The sequence below is a fragment of the Seriola aureovittata genome, chromosome 2 (genome assembly GCF_021018895.1).
Source record: "Seriola aureovittata isolate HTS-2021-v1 ecotype China chromosome 2, ASM2101889v1, whole genome shotgun sequence".
Lineage (NCBI taxonomy): Eukaryota > Metazoa > Chordata > Actinopteri > Carangiformes > Carangidae > Seriola > Seriola aureovittata.
The window spans coordinates 2,940,454-2,962,408 of record NC_079365.1 but is presented as its reverse complement, the minus strand read 5'-3'; the positions used below and the strand labels follow the sequence as shown (position 1 = coordinate 2,962,408).

The following is a 21,955-nucleotide window of genomic DNA, read 5'->3' as shown; positions in this document are numbered from 1 at the left end:
TGCCAGTCAGACTCATCAGAGGTCACAACACTATATACAGCCTTTGATGTTCACCCACAGTAACAGATTAAATAACATTAATTAATCAAAGATGATGAATATATAAATGAATCATTACATACACTGTGCATGTGTGTGTGTTTTTATACAGCATCTGCTCCCTCTAAATGTCCTTAGAAATATTGAATTATATAGTTTGTTCTCCCTCTGTAACTCTCCCTTATTTCTGTCCTGCTTTTGACCATCATTGCTTTGTAAACTCTTAAAGGTGCTATATAAATGTAGTTATTATTATTATTGTTATTATTATTATCATCATCATCATCATCATCATCATCATCATCATTATACATTAATCACAGTGTTCATTGGCAAATTATTCCTAATCGGTTGTGGGAAAGCGGAAGAAATGTTATGAATTGTGCTCGTTATGTAGTTGAGCTCTCAGCCAGCACACTTGTTCATAATAATTATAACTTTTACTTTGAAGGTGAGCCGTCTCTGTTTTGACTTCCTTGTTCAATTTACATTGAAGAACGTGCTCATAATATTAGAGGAAGTAGGACAATGAAATTATGCAGTACCCTCTATAATTACCCATACATCACATGCATATATATATATGTATTTAATTACAACGTCATTTTTTAAATATTTTGGGTAACATTGATTCATTCACGTTTCTCATTGGCGTTTGATCGGACGACTTTTATTTTGAAAACTGCAGCAGGAAGCTGGTGATATTACGGCCCACTACCCGCAGAGCTATCATCTCATAATAAAGCGGAGTTTGTTTAAGGGAAGAAAACAGTGAGCGGCAGCAGCAGCGCAGCTCCACGGGCCGTCAGCAGCGCCTCGTAGAATAAGACTTCTGACTTCACAGAGACACACAGAGAAGAAAACCAGCTACACTTTGTACTTGGAGGTTTTAATCCACATTTTAACTCTTTTTTTTTTTTTTTACCCATTTCCAATTTTGACATTTCTAATGCCTCACGTGTGATGGCTAATGTGTCATCGGTTGATGTGGGAGTTTTGTTTCTCATTGTGGTGACAGCGTCTTTGGCAAACGGTGAGTAGTAGCTACTGTTAGAGTGGGTGGTCGGTTTTATTGTGGGTCTTTACGTAAATAATGTTCACATAGACAAGTTGTGTTCATAATGATGACACAAAGGAGGAATAGCTGATGTGATGAAGAACCAGGTGCATCAAAACAGTTATCAGTCAGTCAGTCAGTCAGTCAGTCAGACAGTCAGTTCTATAACACAATGCTGCAGAGCACTGTGCAAATTGTCTTGAGGACTTAAGAGTATATGACACTGTAAGATCACAATTCACTCTGGCACATTATAAACTCATCATGTAACTGTGAAATTGTGAAAGGCTGTTAGGTGTTAGAATTGCTGCTGCATCTGACTATTATTTTCATTATGCATTTATCCAGCTACTTTTTTTTTTAAATAGTTGATAAATCATTGAGTCAAGCCAATGTCAGGATAGATCCAGAGGTTACTATTATACAATGTGTGACAGAGAATATACACAAAGCATCACAATGGAGTGGAGACCAGTAAATGTTTGGTTTCTTTGCTGCTGAAAATACTCAAAACAATGTGTCCATATTTGAAATCAACACCAACTTGTCACATAGGCTGGATGCAGATGGTCTCTTGGCGCCATCGTTCAACATGGAGAGGCAATTACTGAACTTTGTCCTTGTGCCCTTAAACATGTTTTACTTTTTTATTCTAAGAACCTCAGATTCTTATCTTTTATGGTTCTCTCTGACAAAATGGATGCAATTTATTCTCCTCCTTACATTAGGTCACCAACACTAGAGTTTTGTTTTCCACCAGCAAAGCTGTAAAAACAATTTAGTTCACTTTTATAAAAAAAAAAAAACTCTGAAAGTGTTGCTCAGGTATTCCATGTGTGACTTTTCCCCCATACACCTTAACTCATCGCTCTCAGTGTTTTCACAAAACATGCTTTTATTGAATTAAATGTGTGTAAAAATAAAGCAGCAACCTCTGGGGCTGAAGCCAACACTGAAGAACCAAAAGCTGCAGTTCCTCTAATGTCCACTAGAGTCTGCTCCAACAGTGAGTCAGTCCCCATAGACTCCCATGTTAAAATGTCCAACTTTACAGCAGAAATAAACATGTTTACAGCCTGGCACAACAACTGTTTTGGTTTCTAGAGCTAATTTCCTCATTTGATCAGGCGAAGTGGATGACAAATGCATCTACTGTGATGTGATTTAATGCAGAAAACGTACACTGGACTTTAAAACCATAATGCAGTTTCATATACATCAGAAGACAACAGGCAGCAGTCTACTTCACTCATGTGTCAACGTTCAAGGCAGCAGAGAACATTGGAAGTCTGTCAGCCAACACTGCATGTGGAAAAATGAAGCAAGGGGTCTGACCAAGCATGATGATTTGGGAGTGACACTACCCTGTTAGAACTGTAAAATAATTCATTTACAGTCAATTAGTGGACTAACTGACAAATCAACTTTACTTGTACACAAAATTGCAGCTAGTGCTGACATAAGTCAGTGAGGTTGGGTTACTGCTATGAATCTTAATTCTACAAAAAAAAAATGTTCTTAATTTGTCTCGTTATAAAAACACCGTGACATAACCGTCATAACTGTAACAGAAAGTGCAGGTCTCATGGATTGCTGTGATCCTGCAGGTTCTTCATCAAGCAAAGATGTGAGCCAGAGGAGAGAGGTGAGCACGCTCCCGCCCAGCGCTGTGGACGACCTCGCTGGTGTCGCTTCAAACAGTGAGGCGAAACTCTGCTCCACCTGTGACCAGCCGGGGGCCAGGAGGCGGGCCAAGAGATGCACATGTTACACTTACAGAGACAAGGAGTGTGTGTATTACTGCCACCTCGACATCATCTGGATCAACACACCAGAGTAAGTCATTCTCCTCACACCCTCTGGTTTTATATATATATATATATATATATATATATATAGTAACTCTTCCAGATATGTGCTCACTTTACTTCACTTTTTTCAAACCTTTGTAATTTAATGTGTGAAAATATCATACGGTGAAACCAATAATAGCAATAACTAAATTAAATTCAGAATAAAATATCTAATTTCTGTGGCCAAAATATTAATCACTGATACAGGAAGATATAGGAAAAATAAGTCTGTTCAGTGCATTTAAGATGGCGACTGTGACATTGTACAACAACAATATAAGATCATTACTTACAAAAACGCTTTATATTACTGAGAACCTGTAAAAAAAAATGTTAAGCATGTTGAGGAAATTAAACGATTTTAAGATAAATCTGGGTCGCACCACATGACATTTATTAAGGGCCTGGCGAAAAAACACAAAAATCGCTTCAATTAAAATTTTAATACGAATTTACATGTGCACAACATTTGTAATATTTCAACAATTGCAAAGAATATTCTTATTTTGTGTATTTCAAGATTGACCTGTTGAAAATCCTTACATGTCCCTGACCCTGAGACACTGCTCCAACAGGGAGTCACAGCGTCTGTCCTGCTCGTGGTTTATAGTGACATCACTGTCCTACAGTACATGATATCACAGTATTGTCCCTGTACTTACATCAGTGTCATTTTAAAGTTTAAAGGAGCCTATATAGTGTCATGTCATGATCTCTCTGTATTCACAACTCACAGTGTTAAATCACAGGCCTTCCGACTGAGACTCTTATTTGAGCGTTGTATGTGCTGGTAAGCTGTTATCACGTCGGTGCAGGTATACTGTAGCAGGCACAAGTATGTGAGTTATGTAGAACAGAAAGCCCTGAGAAGAATCATGAAAGGGAGCTGGAAAACCATGCAGGCTTATGTGTCAGTATTTCCTGGGACTTTTTGTGGACTGTAAAAATTTTGCTGTAATCTTAGGCGATTTAGACTCTGAGCTCTCAGGTATTTTAATTCCGCTGAAGATTTCTGACAGTGGCTAACAGTCAGCAGGGAGGGCTCTACCTTTTGGCTATCTGAGAGGTTTTGGTTGCTACTGAGTTACGCTTTGAAATTTAGACACAAAGGACTCAGCGAATTTATATAACTCCTTTTTTTTCTGCTGCCAAATTTAAATTTAAATAAGACGTCTGATAACACACCTGTTTACACCCATTTAGTTTTCAGTTACAAACATTTATAACTGGTAAAAGGTTAAAACACATTAACATTTATTAATGAGTTACCGGTTATAAATACTAGTCGCTAGTTAATAAATGATGATGTGTTTTACACTTTACAATAAGGCTCATTTTACCAGTTATAAATGGTAGTAAGTCGTTAGTAAGATTAATGAATAATAAGCATTACCTTGATCTTGCCATATACAGTGAGCCTGCATCGCTCTATGAAAACTGTGTCAAAACTTATTTATAATTGTTTATTTATGATTTATAAAGTATTAACCACCAAATTAATAACTTAATTATATATGATTTATAAATCCTTCATAAGGGTGTTCTTATTGTAAAGCGGTAGCAGATTTTCAGCCTGCAGGGAGCAGTGCAGCAACTGATTTATTCTCCTTCAAGCACATGAAGAACTTCGGTGGAAAAAGTAAAAAGAATTGGTGCAGGGTTAATTCCACTAACAAAGTTGAAGCCATTTAGTGATGTTTCTGACACAAAATAAAGTTTTAGTGCGGATTACTCTCTTTAAAAAACCCATGCACCTTATACCATCGGACCAACAGGAAGACATCGGTGATGAGATCAAAGACCCTGCGTCCTGAGAGGGTCCGGCTGTAACACCTTACAGATGAAGCTGAAAATTGGCCAGGTGCAACGGTCTAGATTTATCTGTCTTTTGTACTTAGGAGTTAAAGCATGTGGAGTAAATCAAGCTGCAGCAGGAAAGTGTTTCTTCTGAAGTCACTTGGTGTGCGTTATTGCAGATATTGGCTAATGGGACACAGAAGGCTGACAGCTCCTGCTTTGACTCAGACAAACCAAATGAGTAGATTTTTCCACTTCACCTTTATGAAAGGTTTAAAATCTACTTGTCAACACAGGAAGACCCCACTCATTAGCAACACTCTGCACCTGTTCCTGTTCACTTATGCACTTGTTCATGTGCGGGGGGAACCTAAAGAAATAAAATTAAATGTTTTATAAACGCACTCATGTCACTTCAGCTCAGTGTGAGACGCTCTCTGTCGCATTTCCCTCCTCTCTTCTGCTTCATGTTTCACCATGTGTGTCTTAGCCCGTCCCCACGTACACAGAGCAAAGCAGTCAACCTAGGGGACACACTGTTACTTTACTCTGCTGCCATTGGCCAATCAGAGTCAGGTTTAAAAACAAAGTGAAAATTCGTACTTTTAACTTTGAGCACTCGAGCGAGTTTTACACAGTTTTCTGCTTTGTGTCTTTACACAGATGTTTCACAGTGTCTCTGTGTAACCTCACCACTGATATCATTTGTTCACAAATTTTATTCACACAGTTGTTTTTCTGTTGTTGTTGTTTTTTGTTAAAAATACAAATCTTTTCTACATCCAGATTTATTTTAGAGGTCTGCAGTGGTAGATTTACTACTGCAAACTTTAGAATCATCTGTGAACATTACTTTACAAGATCAAACATAGAAGACACAAAGAAGCATCAACTCCCCTTCAACCCCCAAAGGAAATATCTCATTTTTTAACTACCAGATGTTCTACTATGTTCACCAGCTAGTTGCTAACTTTTTCTGTGCGCTGTCTGGTGCAGGTCTGGTAGTGGACAGGACATCTAACTGAGCTTTTTCACCAAAAACAGCTGCATGCTGCATATGGAAACAATGTTGATGAGAGCAACAAAGATGCAGGCTGTAAAACCAGAACAATGAGCTGAAAGAAACTAGAACACTGCATAGAGCTGAGAGGAACTGCAGAGCTGCAGCATAATTCTTATTCTGGGGGTTTGTAAAAAAAAAAAAAAAAAAAAGAGACCCCCTTTTTGAATAACACAACATCTTATTCACTCTTGATTAGCGTGGCTTTAATGATGCTTTAGTTGCGGTGAGCAGATATTGAAAAAAGACAGCAGATCAGTTGTTTGAGTCAGAAAGAGCAAAGTATATTTGTGCGTAGGAAACAGTAGTTCAACGCTGGGTGCATGATATGCAAAAAAAAAGTCCTATTGTGATTATTTTGGCAGGTGTTGTGATTTTGCATTTAATTTACACTGTAAAATATATAAATATAAAATATAATATAATATAAAAATGATGATAGTGTGATTTTTGTTGGTCTTGTACCAAACAAACATGTTCCTTTATGTTTGGAGAATATGATTTGTTGTTAGGGGCGTCTCTATAGCAACACAACACATATGATGCTAACAAAGCACAAAAGTGTGACACATTTCAATGAATAATTCAGCTCTGGTTCAATGCCTGTTTTGACAGCAGGAGGAAGTGGTGAAAATATTCAAAATAAAGCGAACATTCAAACTGATATTGGCCTTTTTTTAAGTGGCTAAAAAAAAGCTCAGCTCAGATTCTGTTTCAGTGCTGTTGTCTGTTTTTCCAAACCAAGAGCGCACTGACCTGTATGACTACGTACTACTGACTATATATAAGTACCTCACACAACTCTACATCAAATAACCCCAACTATCACTTTAATGTGTAAAATCAGTGGAGTGCCCCTTTAAGTTACAGCTATTTTGATTGGTAAAAACATATGAAGCATGTGAGCCAAGCACAAGTTCAGATGATGGATGGACTGTCAGATACTGACAAATCAAAGCACAGCCAGACATCCTTTGTGAATCTTCTTCAGAATCCTCTAATCCCCTCAAAGCAGAGCAGTGTGCTCAAAACAGAGCTAATGTAAGAGGATCACATCGCATTGTTTCCCTAAATTCTCTTTGATCCCCCGGGACACATGTTAAAATGATCTGATATATCTATTCATTCTTTCTGTCTGTTTATTGTTATTCAGGATTCCCAGCATACAGAAAGTTTATTGAATTTCTGTTGCATTTTTTTCAGGCAGCTTTCTTGCCATGTGGTCTTCCTCGCTGCTGCGCTCTGCCTTCGGTGTGGAGGCCATGTGGGATAATTTGTACCTGACCTTGAGAAAAATTAGGTGGTGTATCTGACGTGCAGTTACTCTTGAAAAGAAAAGCTTAGTCCCTTCGGGGCAGACACTCGCCTCCACAGGAAGTCCGGGATCAGAGAATCAAAGGTTTGAAAAGAGAAAGGGTCGGCACCTAGCTGAGTCTGTTTGTAAGGGGAGAGGAGGTGAGGTCACGTACCTTGTTACTCAGAGTCAACCACAGGATCTTCCGACATCATCGCGGCCTCCTGTTGTTCAAGAAGGTTTACAGCAGTTTACAGCCATGTGGGGAGAAGATATGAGAGCAGTTAAGTAAATCGCAGGCTGCTCGTATGACATTACAGGAAAACTCTGGTTTGTCACAACTTGTTGCATGTTTTCGTGGTTTCGGTGATCGTTCCTTCCAGTAATAACTCATCAGGTAAACTGATGAGATTTGGGAAGACGGCAACATCGCTATGACACAGTCCAGGTCAGTCAGGCAATTTGATAAGTTTTAAACAAACTCCAAAGTTAGTTAAACTTGCTTGAGAGAGAAAAGGAAAGAAAACATTAAAGCTTTTTGTAAGCATCCATCACAGTGTACTGACTGACTAAATTATTGCACCATTTTTGGTTTGCTTCAGTCTAGGGCCCTGCTCAGACCTTTTATTAACATCTGTCTCAGGTGATCACAAGTGGTCAGCTCTAAGTTCAGGTGTGAACAAACCCGAGACGCATTGACGACGCATTTGAGCTCCGATCACTCAGACCACATTCAGAGGAGGTCTGGACTCTGGACCACGTGTCCACATTCTTTTAGCAAATGTGTCCTGGGCCACATTGAAGGACCGACTACTCTACTGACGTTCCTCTGTCACAGTCTGTTTAGTCCCAACACAGTTTCATAATGAGCCGAGTATATTTTTCCATTTCAAATGGATAAAAATTTATTTCACTGTAGAGCTGTGAGCCGAGCATGGATCCACTCAACCCCTCCAGACCACTCTCTCTCTCTCTCCCTCTCACACACACCGTCCGTCTGATTGGCTTAAAAAAAAACAACAAATACCTGTTTATTTGCATAGAAAGCAGGAAGTGAGATCTGATCACTGAGACACATTTTAAAGCAGGTGTGAGCTGAACCGAAGACTCATGTTAATGCAGGTCTGAACAGGGCCTGTCTGAACTGAACTGTTCGACTAGTGCGATACGTTCCCCGATCATGTGTTAGCACTATCATAACCGATAAAAACGATTGCCAAAAAATATGAAAACAAGTCGTAATAAACTGGAATTATCCTCGGACCTGTGCTGTTAAATAACTTGTAGCATTTTTCTCTGTCGCCGTGCTCACAATAAGGAACCCTGAACATCTTCTCCAACATTTAGGAGTTGAAGCCACCGGAGGTCCATTTTACACTTGACCATTTATACCTTTGCTTGAAAACATGCATGGAAGTTGTTCAGTCACATTGTTCAGTGCTGACATTTTGTAATACTATTGCCTCTGTGTTTTTCATGAAGTGTTCTTTGGTATTCCACGTCCTGCACAGCGCACATGGTGCAAAAATGCGAAGAGAGGTGCAAAGAGATGAGAGTTGTTTTTATCACCAAGCCTCATCTTGAGTGATAATAATGCTGGCTCTCAATATGAAAAGAACATTTATTTTTATAATGTATGTCATTCCATCTAAGTTGACTGTAGTGGCTGTTTGTGATTCACTATGCCTCAGGCATACAGTTTTTGGGTTGTCCGTACAGAGATCCCATTCTCGAGGACACGATGTCTCATTCACTTGGACTCAGGGATGAACTGATTAGATTTTGGTGGTAAAAGGTCGTGGTCATGGTCATGGTCACAGTCACAGTATAAAACACTTCTTAGCCATAACTCAAGACGTCACACAGCAATTATGACAAAAATTCACCCAAATGGTTCATATTTTCTTTGACTGGATAAACAAGGATGTAACCTGAAACTAGTGTAAGTGGCGGATGCAGACAACAACAAGGAGGTGATTCTAGTTTATTATAATATTTACACAGCAATACTTGAACATACTGTGCCAAAGGAAGGTTCATACACAAACATATAACTTTAAAACCTTTTCACGTCATGTATGTCAAAGTAACCTTGTGTAAAAGGGAATGTTGATTTGATTACTTGAAATAGATTAATGTAATGACTTACTAGTTTCTAACTAGTTCAGCAGCTCTGTAATGAACACCGTTGCGATGCTCTTGTTGAATTGTTGTTGAGGTTAAATGTGGTCATTTTAGAAGCTGCAGTCTTTGATGGTGTTTTACTGGACTGCATTATACTGAAATGTGTTTCCTATAGTCTTTCCCCATGTTGTATCCAAATGGTGGAGGAGAAAATATTGGAAACACCTCTCGGTATAATAACACCACCCCATCTATAACCTTTGAAAATCTTTAAAAAAAAAAATCTCTGATGATGTTAAAAATGAACAAGGCAGTTCAAAGCTCTGTGTGACTGCAGATTGCATTAGTACAGGTGTGACTGAACACACTGTGTATGTGTGTGTGTCTTCTTTTTTTCAGGCATACTGTACCATATGGTATGTCCAGTTACCAGGGCTCCCTGCGTGCGAGGCGCTCTGCTGGGACTGAGCAGCGGGGGAGGCGGACGGAGGCCCAGCGGTGTGTGTGTTCACTGCACACTGACTCCGACTGCAGCAGCTTCTGCATGGACAGGTAACTGTGCCGCAACAAATGCAATCTTTACTAACAGTTTCCAGCTGTATATAGCCGCGTTCAGACCTGCATGTATAGTCATCAAATCACCCAACAGCCTTTATGCCCTAAATATTTCCCCCCTAAAATAATGAAATTCCTGACCTGGATGACACAGTGTAAAAGAAATATTTGCAGGTTTCGGAGGAGCATCCACTCTGCTGGTTCATGGTGGTCTTTACCTTGTGGTTGATTTAGCACTTGATTAGGTGTGACCTAACGTGTCTTTGTGTATTTTGTTTTTCCAGCAGGCAGAGGAAGAATTAGACAGGAGGACAGGAACTCTTCACAGTGGGCCTGCTATGAAAGGAACATATAGGTGACATGCTGACTATCTGAAAGGTGGACATCCACTCATTTGGAAAAGCAACATGTAATTCTACGATAAAAAAAATACATGTTTGTAGTGCGCTCTGCACTGCGCCTTGTCATCAGACTGATGGATAAAAGCTGCTTGCACAAAAACGGAGAGCGAGGGGGTTCCAGCAGGGATGCTAACCCCCCCCCACCCATCCACCCACCCCCACCCCCCCCCCCCACCCCCCACACACACTCTGCCTGTGTCTGTTTGGTAGCTGTGGACAATGTTTTTCATTATCCCGTCACAACTGAGGATGGTTTAGATGCGCCAGACGGTTTGTGTCGGCCATAAAAGACTTTGGAGGAGCGTGTTGCTCACACATGTCTGTGCTGCGTGACATGGAGGCTGCTTCAAAAGCTGTTGACATCCAACTCCACCGCCTCAACAATCGTTAAAACATCACCACAAGAACATGTATCACATGACTGTGTTTTTCTCCACAGGGACAACATTTAATGTGGACACCTAAGCATGTGGTCACGGCCAGTAACTCAACATTATTTTCACAATTTGTCACAGTCACCCGAAACATCCAAAGATATTATTTAGGTAATTGGGTTGCTCCCTTATGAATGGAGTTATAGTTTCATCAGTAACTGTTGAAGGCACGCAGATCTCAACGCTTTAAAGAATGACTTTACTTTTCCACAAGGAACTGGAAACAAAAATTCAAGCAAAGCAAAACTAATTTTTACAGTATTTTACTCTATTAAGCTGAATCTATGCCAAAAGATTGTGTATATGAAATGTATTTCAGTATATATAGGCTATAAATTATAATTTCATACAGTTCCTATATGTACAATAAAGGTGTATAATAAGATGTATGTAAAAAATATATATGTGATCATGTTATCAACAGCCGTGTGGTAAAGAATTATTTCCTCTTGACAGCTCGAGCTAGTGGTTTATTGGAAGTCGGGCATCTCTGTTATTGAAGACTCGTAATTCAGGTTGAGTCTCGGACAAAAGGAGGACGTGGATTCCTTGCTATATATTTGAAAGATTCTGACGCACGTCTGTACGGAAGCTTAGAAAGGCCATACTTGCAAATACTTTTTTATCCCGTTATCTCAAGATAACAAAGCTCATTATCCTGAGATAACAAGATATTATCAGGACCTCATACACTAAGTCGCAGTAACACGCCTCCCTAGCAACAGTCCTTAGTAACTCGTTAGCTGACGAGGACTGATCTGAAAATGATCTTGTATGAAAAGACACCGTGTGATTTCTGCCCTTGATTAAAATATGCTCTGATGTTGATCAATGTGTCGTCCTGACATTTTCACTTCACAGCTCTAGGAAGAAAATAGAAGAACTAGATCTTGCAGCTTACTTTCAGCTGCAGGATCAACTATCGCAACAACTTTTGACCATGTGAAGTATTTTCCCGTGGGCCAGCTGGCTACCAAATTTCAGTTCTGTAGACTTTAAAGTTTTTGAGATAGGGATTTTATACAACCTGTTTACAAGCTAACATGGCCTAGTCATGTTTGACATTTTAAAAGTGGAACCATATTTCTCATCATTACTGTCTGGGAGTGGAGGTTGTGTTAAGAAATTTTCATTTTTTTCAGGTTGATTGTTTTCCGTCCGTCCATCCCATCCTCATCCTCATCGTCATGGACATGATATCTCAGTAACGCTTTGTGTTCTTCAAAATTGGTACAAACATTCACTTGGACTCAAGGACGACTGATTTTAGATTTTGGTGATCAAAGGTCAATGTCAGTGTGACCTCACAAAACACTTCAGCCACTCAAGACTTCACGCAGCAATTATGACAAAATTTCACACAATGGTTCATATTTGATATGACTCTGGATAAACAGGGATCGAGCCGGAAACTAGTCTGAGTGGAGACAACCACGAGGAGGTGATTCTAGTTTTACTACAGAGCCCCCTAGTGGTGAATCTGCATGAAACGCAGCGGCCTTATTTGTGATATCAGTATGTACACTTGAACTGCATTTGGTTGCAATTGGATGAAGCATTCAAGAGTTATTGCAGGTTGAATTGATTTGACCACACCCACAAAGGTTAACTGGTCAGTCAATGAAAAAGGATATCTTTGGTGATTACATGAAGGACAGGGAGAAGAAAATATGTCTTTTATTATGCAAATAGGTGTGTTAGCCAAAACATTTTACCGTATTTTTTAGCTCATTTCTCACCACACAGTGCCACTATCAGTACCTCTTTTGAGTATGTGAGGTATGGGGAGGTAACCAGGCACACAAGCATTTGAATAAAAAAAAGAAAAAAAGGAAAATATTTACTATTGTTTGTGGTTGTTCCTTGTATCCACTGAGGACGTCTTAGACCAAATGATATGTTAAGACACCTGGGAAAATGTTAGAGTCAGTCATGGATAAAATTTAATTGAGCATTCTTGAGTGTTTTCATTATTTCTCATCTTCTTCTAATGCTCGGAGTCTTGCCTTTGAAGGCTTAATGAAAGTGGCATTGTTTGTTATGAGGAATGTGCTGGAAGAAACAGTTCGGCACAAACACAGATGCTCTAAAGCAAAAGTGCATGTACATTTGCATTGGGATTAGAACCTTAATCATTTTTCAATACACACATAAATTGTGTTTGCCAATAATTACACCACTGCAAGCTGAAGACAAAAACCACTCAGTCAGATTTAGTCTAGTTTACTTCTTTGATCAGATAGTGTGTTGAGATAGTTTGTTAGATTTGTACAGTATATACCCTAAATGTGTTTTACCTTAAGACAACCTTGATGCAGAATTGCATTACATGAACAAAGGTTTTCAAGAAAAATGGATTTCGAACGATACCCAGCCCGAAATGATCCCGTACCAAATGACTTTTGTTTGCAGGTGTGTAAAGTGTATGTTAGAGGCCCCTGCATGTCAGTGCTGTTGTTGTCACCTGGAGACAATTTTTCTGCCATGAGAGTGATGGGTGACTAGAAGTAACTGTTGAGTGATTTCAGCTGTGCACTCAGTCAAAGCGATGGTGGGTACTCCAAGAAATGAAAATCATTAGTTAGTTATTTGTTATCCTTTTAGAAATTCCTTTTGTATCTTGTCAGACAAGTACATTGACAACAAAAACCACTGCAATTAAAGAAAGACTTGGCTTTTATTTTGTTGAGTGTTCACATTGTTTTTTGAACCAAACCTCCTCTTATAAGATCAGCTGCATGTATAGCTGAACAGGACAAAATTGTCATATCTGGACAAAATAGTCACATCTGCACTGTCAAGTACAACACAAGTGTCTTTGCAAGTTCCAGCAAATACAAATGGACTTGTCACGAAATTGTATGATCCCCAGGTGCTGCCAGACCAGCTGGGACATTTGCTCCTGTGCATGTGTATCTCTGTGTGTGTGTGTGTGTGTGTGTGTGTGTGTGTGTGTGTGTGTGTGTGTGTGTGTGTGTGTGTGCGCGCGCGCGCGTGTAAATATTAACTTAGGTATACATACAGTACATACGTATGGTGTAAATACACCAGTTCATTTTCATTAGAAAGTCACCAATAGATAGATATTTCTTTTTTTATGTGACCTAAATGGGTGTGAAAAGTTGTTTTAAGATTAAAATAATTGGAAATAGCTCATTCCCCTTGAAATACTGAAAAAAGTGCATCTGTAATAATTGACCACCATTGAGAAAAATCAGAACAAAATCTGCAAATACAAATCAAATTCTATATTTCATAGCAGTGAAATGATAGAGACATGGTGATGGTTCAGGAAATCAAACAGACCCGATGATTTTAATGTTAAAAACACTGAATAAAGCAATTTCACATTTAAAGTCAGTGTTTGAGCGACGCTGTACGGAGGACAGAGACTCAGGGAAGAGCTGGAGCTGAGATTGATTCTAACCTTTGCTCTGATTGTTTCTCTGATAACTTATGAAGCAGACGTTCAGCAGGTTTTTACCAGCAGCTGGATTATCCACAGAGGTGTCCTCCTCTCCATAACAAACACACCAGGGGATTAAAACCAGTAGAAACAATCATAATAATCAGAGATTCAGCGACGCTCTTCAGTGACACAGGACAGGACGTCTCCAGCAGCTGGGAGCTGAGCTGTCTAACATTTCCTCAGCTTGTTTCTCTGATAACTTCAGATCCAGACGTCCGACGACCAAAATTCTTCATCTGGTTCAAATATAGAGCTGAAAACCTCCAAGGTGTAAAAAGTGTATGTGACTTAAAACAAACACAACACTGACACACTATCACAGAGGATATGATGTCACTGACAGGCGACCAATGACACGTAGCATTACCATGAGTGTTACCACAGATTTCTCTGGTTTGAGAATTGATGGAAACATTTGGCAAAATGTAGGAACACAACTCAACAACATACAGAACATAGGTCTAGTTGTTTTAGACATTTTCATGTGGAAAAGTTACAACAAGGGCCTGGTGACCACATATGAGGATATTATACTGCCACTCAGTAATCGAAATTTAAAACTAATGTCCTCATATGTGGACATCATTTTTCTCAGGTCCCAATCAGCCTAAATAGCAAAGAGAAATTAAAAATGCACGCCATGCAAGAGTTCGGGTCTTAGGAGGTTATATATTTCCAGAGCCAACAGTTTCTCATTAACAGAAAAGGCTGATTAAAATGAATATAGCACATGAAGACTACCTTGGTGGCAGTTTTGGAGAAACATGACCTGTGTTAGCAGCAATACAACCTCAGATGCAACATTAAAATGCAAAGTTGTCCTTACACTGCCTCAAAAACACTCACAGAACAACAGGTTGTGTATGTTCTCTTAAAACTGTTGATGAATGATGAACGCTAAAGATGGCCTGTAAACATACCAGTTTTTTCTTCACTTAAACATGTAAGATATATGTTGATCTTCAAAAATAAGTACAGAAATTCACCAAGAGTTAAGGAAATGTTTCACTTTGTTTTGCAAGCAGCAGCATTACAGTTTATCAGTCCAGATCCAGTATCAGATGTCCTGACAGATGCTTCAAGAGCTTGTTGAAGTTCCTCATAAGTTGAGAAGTTCCAGAAAATTTTTGGATCTGGTAACAAGTCGAGAATTTTGAGAACTCTCCACGGACAATCTCCCCCTTCAGTTTAACAGAGAGAACCTCTCATCCAGTCCAAAACAGCCCCATATCAGCCAGGCCCATACCAAACATGCTGGACTCCATCCGATATAAACAAATTTATATTGGTTTCATCTGACCATGTGAGTGGACTGCCAATATTCATTAGGCTTTTTTTCAGGCTCTTCTGCAAAGGTTAATCTTGTTGTTTCTTTTAGGAGTGGTTTGTTTCTCTGATGCAAGCTGTAGAGGTTGACTTAATGCCATTTGCAGCACGCTTACTGATCCTTCACTGAAACATACATTTCCACAGATAAACTGTGTGCTAGGCAAGAAGCACTGGTCAGTTTTTCTGCACGAGGTTGTGTAAATGGTAACTTTCGGCGACGGACACTGCAACTTGGTACTGTGGCTATTCCTATAGCTCGCAACTACTGTTGCAGCAATTTTTTGTGGGTTACTGATAGTGTTGTGCCTGCTGCCTGTCTCTCTGAAGTTTCACAAGCTGCTTTTTCATTTTTCACACAGTTCAATGTGGAGCCAAGATGAACCAGCACATCAGCCAAAAACTGAAAGCCTGGTGATTACAACTTATTTTGGACAGTTGTAGCAGCTTATACAATGAGCATTAATTGGAACTCACAGGTGTGCTTACTTTTGTTGAAGTGATGACAGATGTATAGTCACTGTATTTCCCAAAAAATAATTTTCTAGAAAACCAAAAATGATGTTATTCCAGGGATACAACATCAATAAAAAAGATTTATTTAAAAACACGCTGTGCACAGAGTCTCCTCTGTGGCCTCTCCCTAACTGAGAGTATTTCACCAGTTACTCTTTGTATTTTATCTTTAGCTCTGACATATGGAAGGTGATGTTCCCATTGTAAATCCTGCCTTCAAAGCTTTGATAGGTTAGACTGTTTTTCCAGCCATGGAAACAACCATCAATGAGCACAATGTCAGAGCTACTTGAACAGATAAAAACAAGACTAAGTACAAAGCTTCATTAGCGATGACTTCTCTCTCTCCCTCTCTCCCTCCTGTTCTCTCTGCTCAGTGTGTCTTATGTTTAGTTATTCATCTGCCTCCTTTAGTAATAATGATACATGGAATGAAAGTAGTTCATTTGCTGTAATGGAGGACAGGCTCAGTGTATTGGAAGCACTCCTCATCTTCCCTGCAGTTCTCAAGCAGCTGGTAAACCAGAGCAGCTCAGTAGACTGTCCATAACAAAAGGTGTAGTCCTAAGCCCCTGGTCAGCTTCCTTACAAGGTCCAGACCTGGTCCAGGTTTATACCCAGTCTGGATGAAAACAAGTCTCTAAATCTAGAGACAATGAGTTAAGTTGTCAACACTGCTTTGATCCAGAAACTCCAACTCAGCGACATAGCATTCCGCTGACCAGTGGTGGAAATATGATCAGTCGGTGACATTCCCGATTATAGGGCTGGCCCCACTGTTGCGGTCCGACCCAAAATGATCTGTGTGGAACCGGGCTATCCGTGCATCAACCTCAGTTTGTTTAGTTGCCTCCACCTGACATGTACCTGTATATGTTGCAGGATTTGATTTTTAGCAACATAGTTTCCAAAATATTCTGGATTTTCTGGCAACATGCAGTTGACCAGGTGGGTTGCAGGTGGGTAAAGAAGAAACCGCTTTCATGTTTTACACTTTTGAGGAACTGCATTTACATGATACCTCTTTCTCTACCATCCATCAACCTCACATGACCTCACATGCCGACCTGATTATATTCATGTCCAAAACAAGTTTGATGAACCGTCATGTCAAGTTTTACACCGGTGTCTGGTATCACATGCATATTGTGCTATCACAAGTTTTCAGTTCTGCATCTCCTGCTGTGCCTGTCTCACCACAGGAATAAACTGTCATATGCACCATCCATATGAGGGGTTGGAGGGTTGTTGCGAAAGCTTTTTTTTTTCCACATTCCAACTTGAGACATTATACAGCTGAGATTTGCTTATTTACATCATTCTCTTGTGATTTTTGCATGAGCTTAAACCCCATTTCCTTTCTTACATTTTGAGTGTTCACTTATATAAGGTATCTAAAATACAGTATTAAATTTGTTTTAACCATCTTACTGATTCTGGATAAGGGAGGATGACTTGAACTGTTGTTTAGATTCTATACGGAGCAAGCTTCAAATTAGATCCCTAGGGATCTAATTTGTCCTCACTGACCCAAGCAGATGAGCCTTTCCTCAATCCACATGTATATGTATCTGTGTTTGTGAGGGTTTTTGAGTAGGTAATAAGCCAAAGATGAAAATAGACGAGAAAATCTCTCTTCCCACAAATACAATGTGCATTTTTCCTCATAGTGCCTGACAGAATGTGGCTTCGGGTTTAACAGTGTTAAAAATGTGCTGTTTATTTTGTGGGAAGCTGACCACATTGTTATGAGATCAAATGTCCAGAGCAGATTCATCAAAGTAACACCACAGCTATGCATGATAAAATCTCCTCACTACTGCAAGTGTGGTCAAGCTTGCTCCTTTAAAAGCCCCAGTGATGTGACCTTTTGCCTCAAGGCACAGAGTGGATCATAATCCTGCCGTCCTCCCCACCAGTTGGACAAATTCCGGTCTAATACCAAGCGGCAACCCCCAAGGCTGAAAAATGAAATCCACACGGAAGTACCAAAAACCACAGTAATGACCACCAGAGTCTGGCTCCAACAGTGAGTCAGTCCCCATAGACTCCCATGTTAAAATGTCCAACTTTACAGCAGAAATAAACATGTTTACAGCTTGGTACAAAAACACTTTTGGTCTCTAGAGCTAATTTCCTCCTTCATGAGAACTGTTTATATAACTCACCTGTTTACATTTTATTAAGGCTTAAATTTATGTAGAATTGAGGGCGTGGCCTCTTTGAGTGACAGGTAGGTGAGTGTTTGCTGGCCACAAACTGGCATGCGCCGAAGTCTCAGCTCCACACATGGCACTCCTCTTTGACCATTTTTGGATTAGCTGGGAGTTAGGGGCGGAGTCAGACCCCATCAAAATGGTGAGAGCAGCTCACTCTGAGCTTCAAAAACTGCCCATCAGAAACCTGTGAGTCGCGTTGTTTAGCATGTGTGGACCCCAGCCCACTCAGGCGTGGACCCCTAATTATAGGAAACACAATGCATCTGACCAGAATTTACAGAGCTGAAGAGTCAGGGTTTGAACACTTTAGCAAATGCAAGATATGAGTTTTTCAGGTATCAGTTTTCTGATTTTTGATAAATTTGCAAGAATTTCTAAAAACACATTTTCACTTTGTCATTCTGGGATTTTGAATGTAGATTGATGCAAAAAATAGCTATTTTATCCATGCATAATTAAATGTTCAACATAATAAAGTATAAACACATAATGATGTATATCATGATATCAGTGACCAATATTACACTATGCATCAATTTCATATGGACATCTTTTTTGGACTTGCAAGCATGTTGCTTATTTACACGTCCAGCAGTTAAAGTCATGTCTCTGGCCACCTGGCAAATGTAAGTCCAGTCTTCTCAGTCTTTTAGCTCTCTTTGTGGTCTCCACTACAAAGAGTGCCTGACTAAATGCTTCACTCTGTCCATCAGCTGCTCTCTAACTGTGTCCGTCTGCTGTTTGCTGCTGAGCTGGTAGTGGACACTGGACACTTTGTTTTTTTAGCTTTTTCTCTGAAAATCTCTGCCTGCTGGAGCAGAAAACAAAGCTAGTGACACAAAACAGGAAACATGTGGCCCAGACAGATAAACTAAAGCTCTCTAAAGAGGTTTTATAATCTTAATAATAAATCAAATACAATTTAATAAATCAGATATAAACAAAATACATTTTCCACGACATAGACTTATTGTTGTATAACAAGCTATTCATTCCAAATTTTGTCCTCAACAGTCACAACCACCCACAGTGAAATGTCCTCAGCGGTGGTGAAGGCCCACATGTAAACACACACAAACACACAGGGTATAACATGTTTATTTACATTAGTCAAACATATGAAGAGGAATTCACAGAAATTGCTTTACACTCACTATAATGTCAAAACACTTTTACTTGTTGAAAGAAATTGACCTGCAGGAATTTTCTGAGCCTCAACATGGACCCCTCATAGCGCTGCCACTATGATTAAGTATCCACATGTTCTGAGTCTCTTGTGTGTTTTTAGTGCTGACAGCTCCCATATCTTCTATCAGAAAAGACGAGGGTAATTTATTATGACTGGTGTGGCTGATTGCCTTAAATACATCATCAATGCCTGAGCAGAACACTGGTCCCAAAGGACCGCGGCCTGGTATCATCGCATGATAGCTCAACTTTTGATGTCGTGGACATGTTCAGCACAGAGATGATGGTTTTTTTTCCTTCCTGCAACTTCACCTGTTTGAGGTTAGTTGTTGTTATTGAAGTGTTCAGCATGAAGACTGGTAACTGGTTTTAATGTAGTGGCTCATCTGTGTATATATACACATACAATGGACACCAAATGTAGTAAAGATCCCTATCTTCTTTCATTTTCTTCTTCCTTTCTTCACTTACCTCATTTCTTTTCCTTTCCTTATCACTGATTGGCTCTTGTTTTCACCCTTATTACCCTTCATTTACCTGATTGAGTTTACCTGGGCACTACAAGGTTATTTAAGGGCTTCACTCCATTCATAGACTCCCCTTCACCTTCACATTGGGTGGCAGTTCCTGGTAAAAGGATTGTTACTCTTTAGTTCTTATAGTTTGTCTGTTAGTCTTGAGAATTTTCTCTATCCTTTTTTCTTTAAGAAGTACATAATGAGAATACTTTGATCAGTTGGAATAAATCTAATCTTTATTCTTTATTTTTCCTTTCCAGCAGCCCATGTGAGTTTACACTTCCATGATGGAAACAATTATTTGAGAATAAACCCTTGTTGAATTGGATCGATGTTTGTCCTTCATTCTTTCCCTGCATCCTGACCCAATGCCCGTGGTGATAGTTTACTTGTTCTGAACCTCCTACTTAACACTGAATGTCTGAGACTACTTTCCCATTCACTTGAATGGAAGTGAAGTGAAGCCTTGTGATATCAGGCCACTGGTGGTCAGTGGATAAATGATTCAAATTTGACCCATTTTCTCAGTAGAAAATAAAAAGTCCCAATTTAATTCATCAAATGCCTTTTGTGCGTCTAATGAGACCACTACCTTTATTTTGAAACTCATGTCAGTTGGACGGTTCCATCCTTCTATCATTTAAGGAACGTTGCCAACACGCATTCATGTCAGAGCTTCAGAGACACAAACTATCATGCAAGCTTTCATTTCTTCAACATTAGATCACTGTCATGGTCTAATTTATTTTGTATCTTGAGTAATTTGTCTACATGTTTTTGTTATTTTATCCTTATGAAACCATTTCTAATCTCTGATTTTGATATATTATTGCTGTTGGTGAGTTTGTGACATGTGTAATAGATTAGGTAAATCCTAGTTTCTTTAAGAATTTCAGCATCCTGACCTTTGTGCCTTCATGTTCCAGCTTAGTATCTCTGTGCTAATGGCCTGTCCCTCTTTTCCTTACTGCTCCATTAAGTCCAGTTCATTCCACACAGGAAGAGGTCCCTACCTCATGCACTTTCAATGCAAGTGATGGGGGACCAAATTCAGTCCTTGTTTTACGAAAATGATATTCCAAAATGTATCTGAAGAAACCACTAATTTTCTTGCTCCTCTTCCACTGTAGCTCAGTCCATGAAACACAGGAAATTTGGTATTATAAAGACTTTGGAAGATAACCACTTGGTTTATGGAGACCTGACTGCTATGATGGATATGAAACACTGTGAACTTGTCTTTTAAGCCCCAATGCTAATTTCGTTGTGTGTGGAATGAAGGACCTTTTGGACTTTTGGTGTCTAAAATCCATGAATTCACAAGCACTGAGAGCTGCCAGATATTTTTTCTTTAATAATAATGGATCAAATGACCAGGTTTAATGTGATAGTGGTGACTTGAGGAGACAAAGGCATGTTCTCCTGACTATCTCTTGTCTTGGTTCTATAACTTCACTATTTTGGTTGATTCTCACTGCTCTCATCAAACAGCAGATACTTTAGCAACTAGCTGGTGAGCAGTTAGCAGCTAAAGAGACACAGACTAGTTATTCCTCAGTGATTAGCAGAGACCAATTACTTACCCATTGCTTACATTCACCAGCTGAACAGATATATACAACTCCAAATGAATGCTAATGTTGCTCTACGTCTGCTGGATGTACAAATAGCCAACTGCTCACCGACACATTTGACAAATCAGCTTCACAAGGTGATAAATATGTCGGTGTTTCAGTGTCCTCAGGTTGTGACAGCTTTCTGCAGTGACCTACCTTTCATTAAAACAAGGAACTTCATTTTTGTAATTGTGGTTGGGGATTAGAGAAACCTGATTTCTGATTTCAGCTGAATTTCTCTTCGATAAAAGCCAGTCAGGTCAACTGAATTTCTAGAGCAGGGTGGGACCACTGCAGTTCCATGTTCAAAAGATCATCACAGAGCGTTCTTAGGTTACATCAAGTTTTTCTTGGATTGTTTTCAAGTTATAATTTGCAGGAAAGTCTGAGTTTATTCCCTCCGTTATTTGACATGAGTGTCAGCAAAATTCATTTAGTGTGTGTACTTTGAGACGAAGGAAGTCACTATTGGATCCATAAAATCTGAGC

The 21,955-nt window shown here is 39.4% G+C and overlaps 1 protein-coding gene across 1 annotated transcript; it reads left to right on the top strand.

The window, feature by feature from the left end:
• The first annotated feature begins 752 nt into the window (after window positions 1–752).
• LOC130184634 (endothelin-3) lies at window positions 753–11,440 on the top strand. The gene is made up of 4 exons (XM_056400627.1): window positions 753–1,072; window positions 2,704–2,932; window positions 9,624–9,776; window positions 10,064–11,440. Exons 1-4 carry the CDS (start codon window positions 1,003–1,005, stop codon window positions 10,080–10,082), a joined length of 471 nt encoding a protein of 156 aa, XP_056256602.1. The 5' UTR covers window positions 753–1,002; the 3' UTR covers window positions 10,083–11,440.
• The last annotated feature ends 10,515 nt before the right edge of the window (window positions 11,441–21,955 follow it).

Coding starts and splice junctions, on each gene's coding strand:
- LOC130184634 (XM_056400627.1), top strand. CDS start 1,003: ATGGCTAATGTGTCATCGGTTGATGTGGGAGTTTTGTTTCTCATTGTG. Junction 1,073..2,703: donor GACAGCGTCTTTGGCAAACG/GTGAGTAGTAGC, acceptor GTGATCCTGCAG/GTTCTTCATCAAGCAAAGAT. Junction 2,933..9,623: donor ATCTGGATCAACACACCAGA/GTAAGTCATTCT, acceptor TCTTTTTTTCAG/GCATACTGTACCATATGGTA.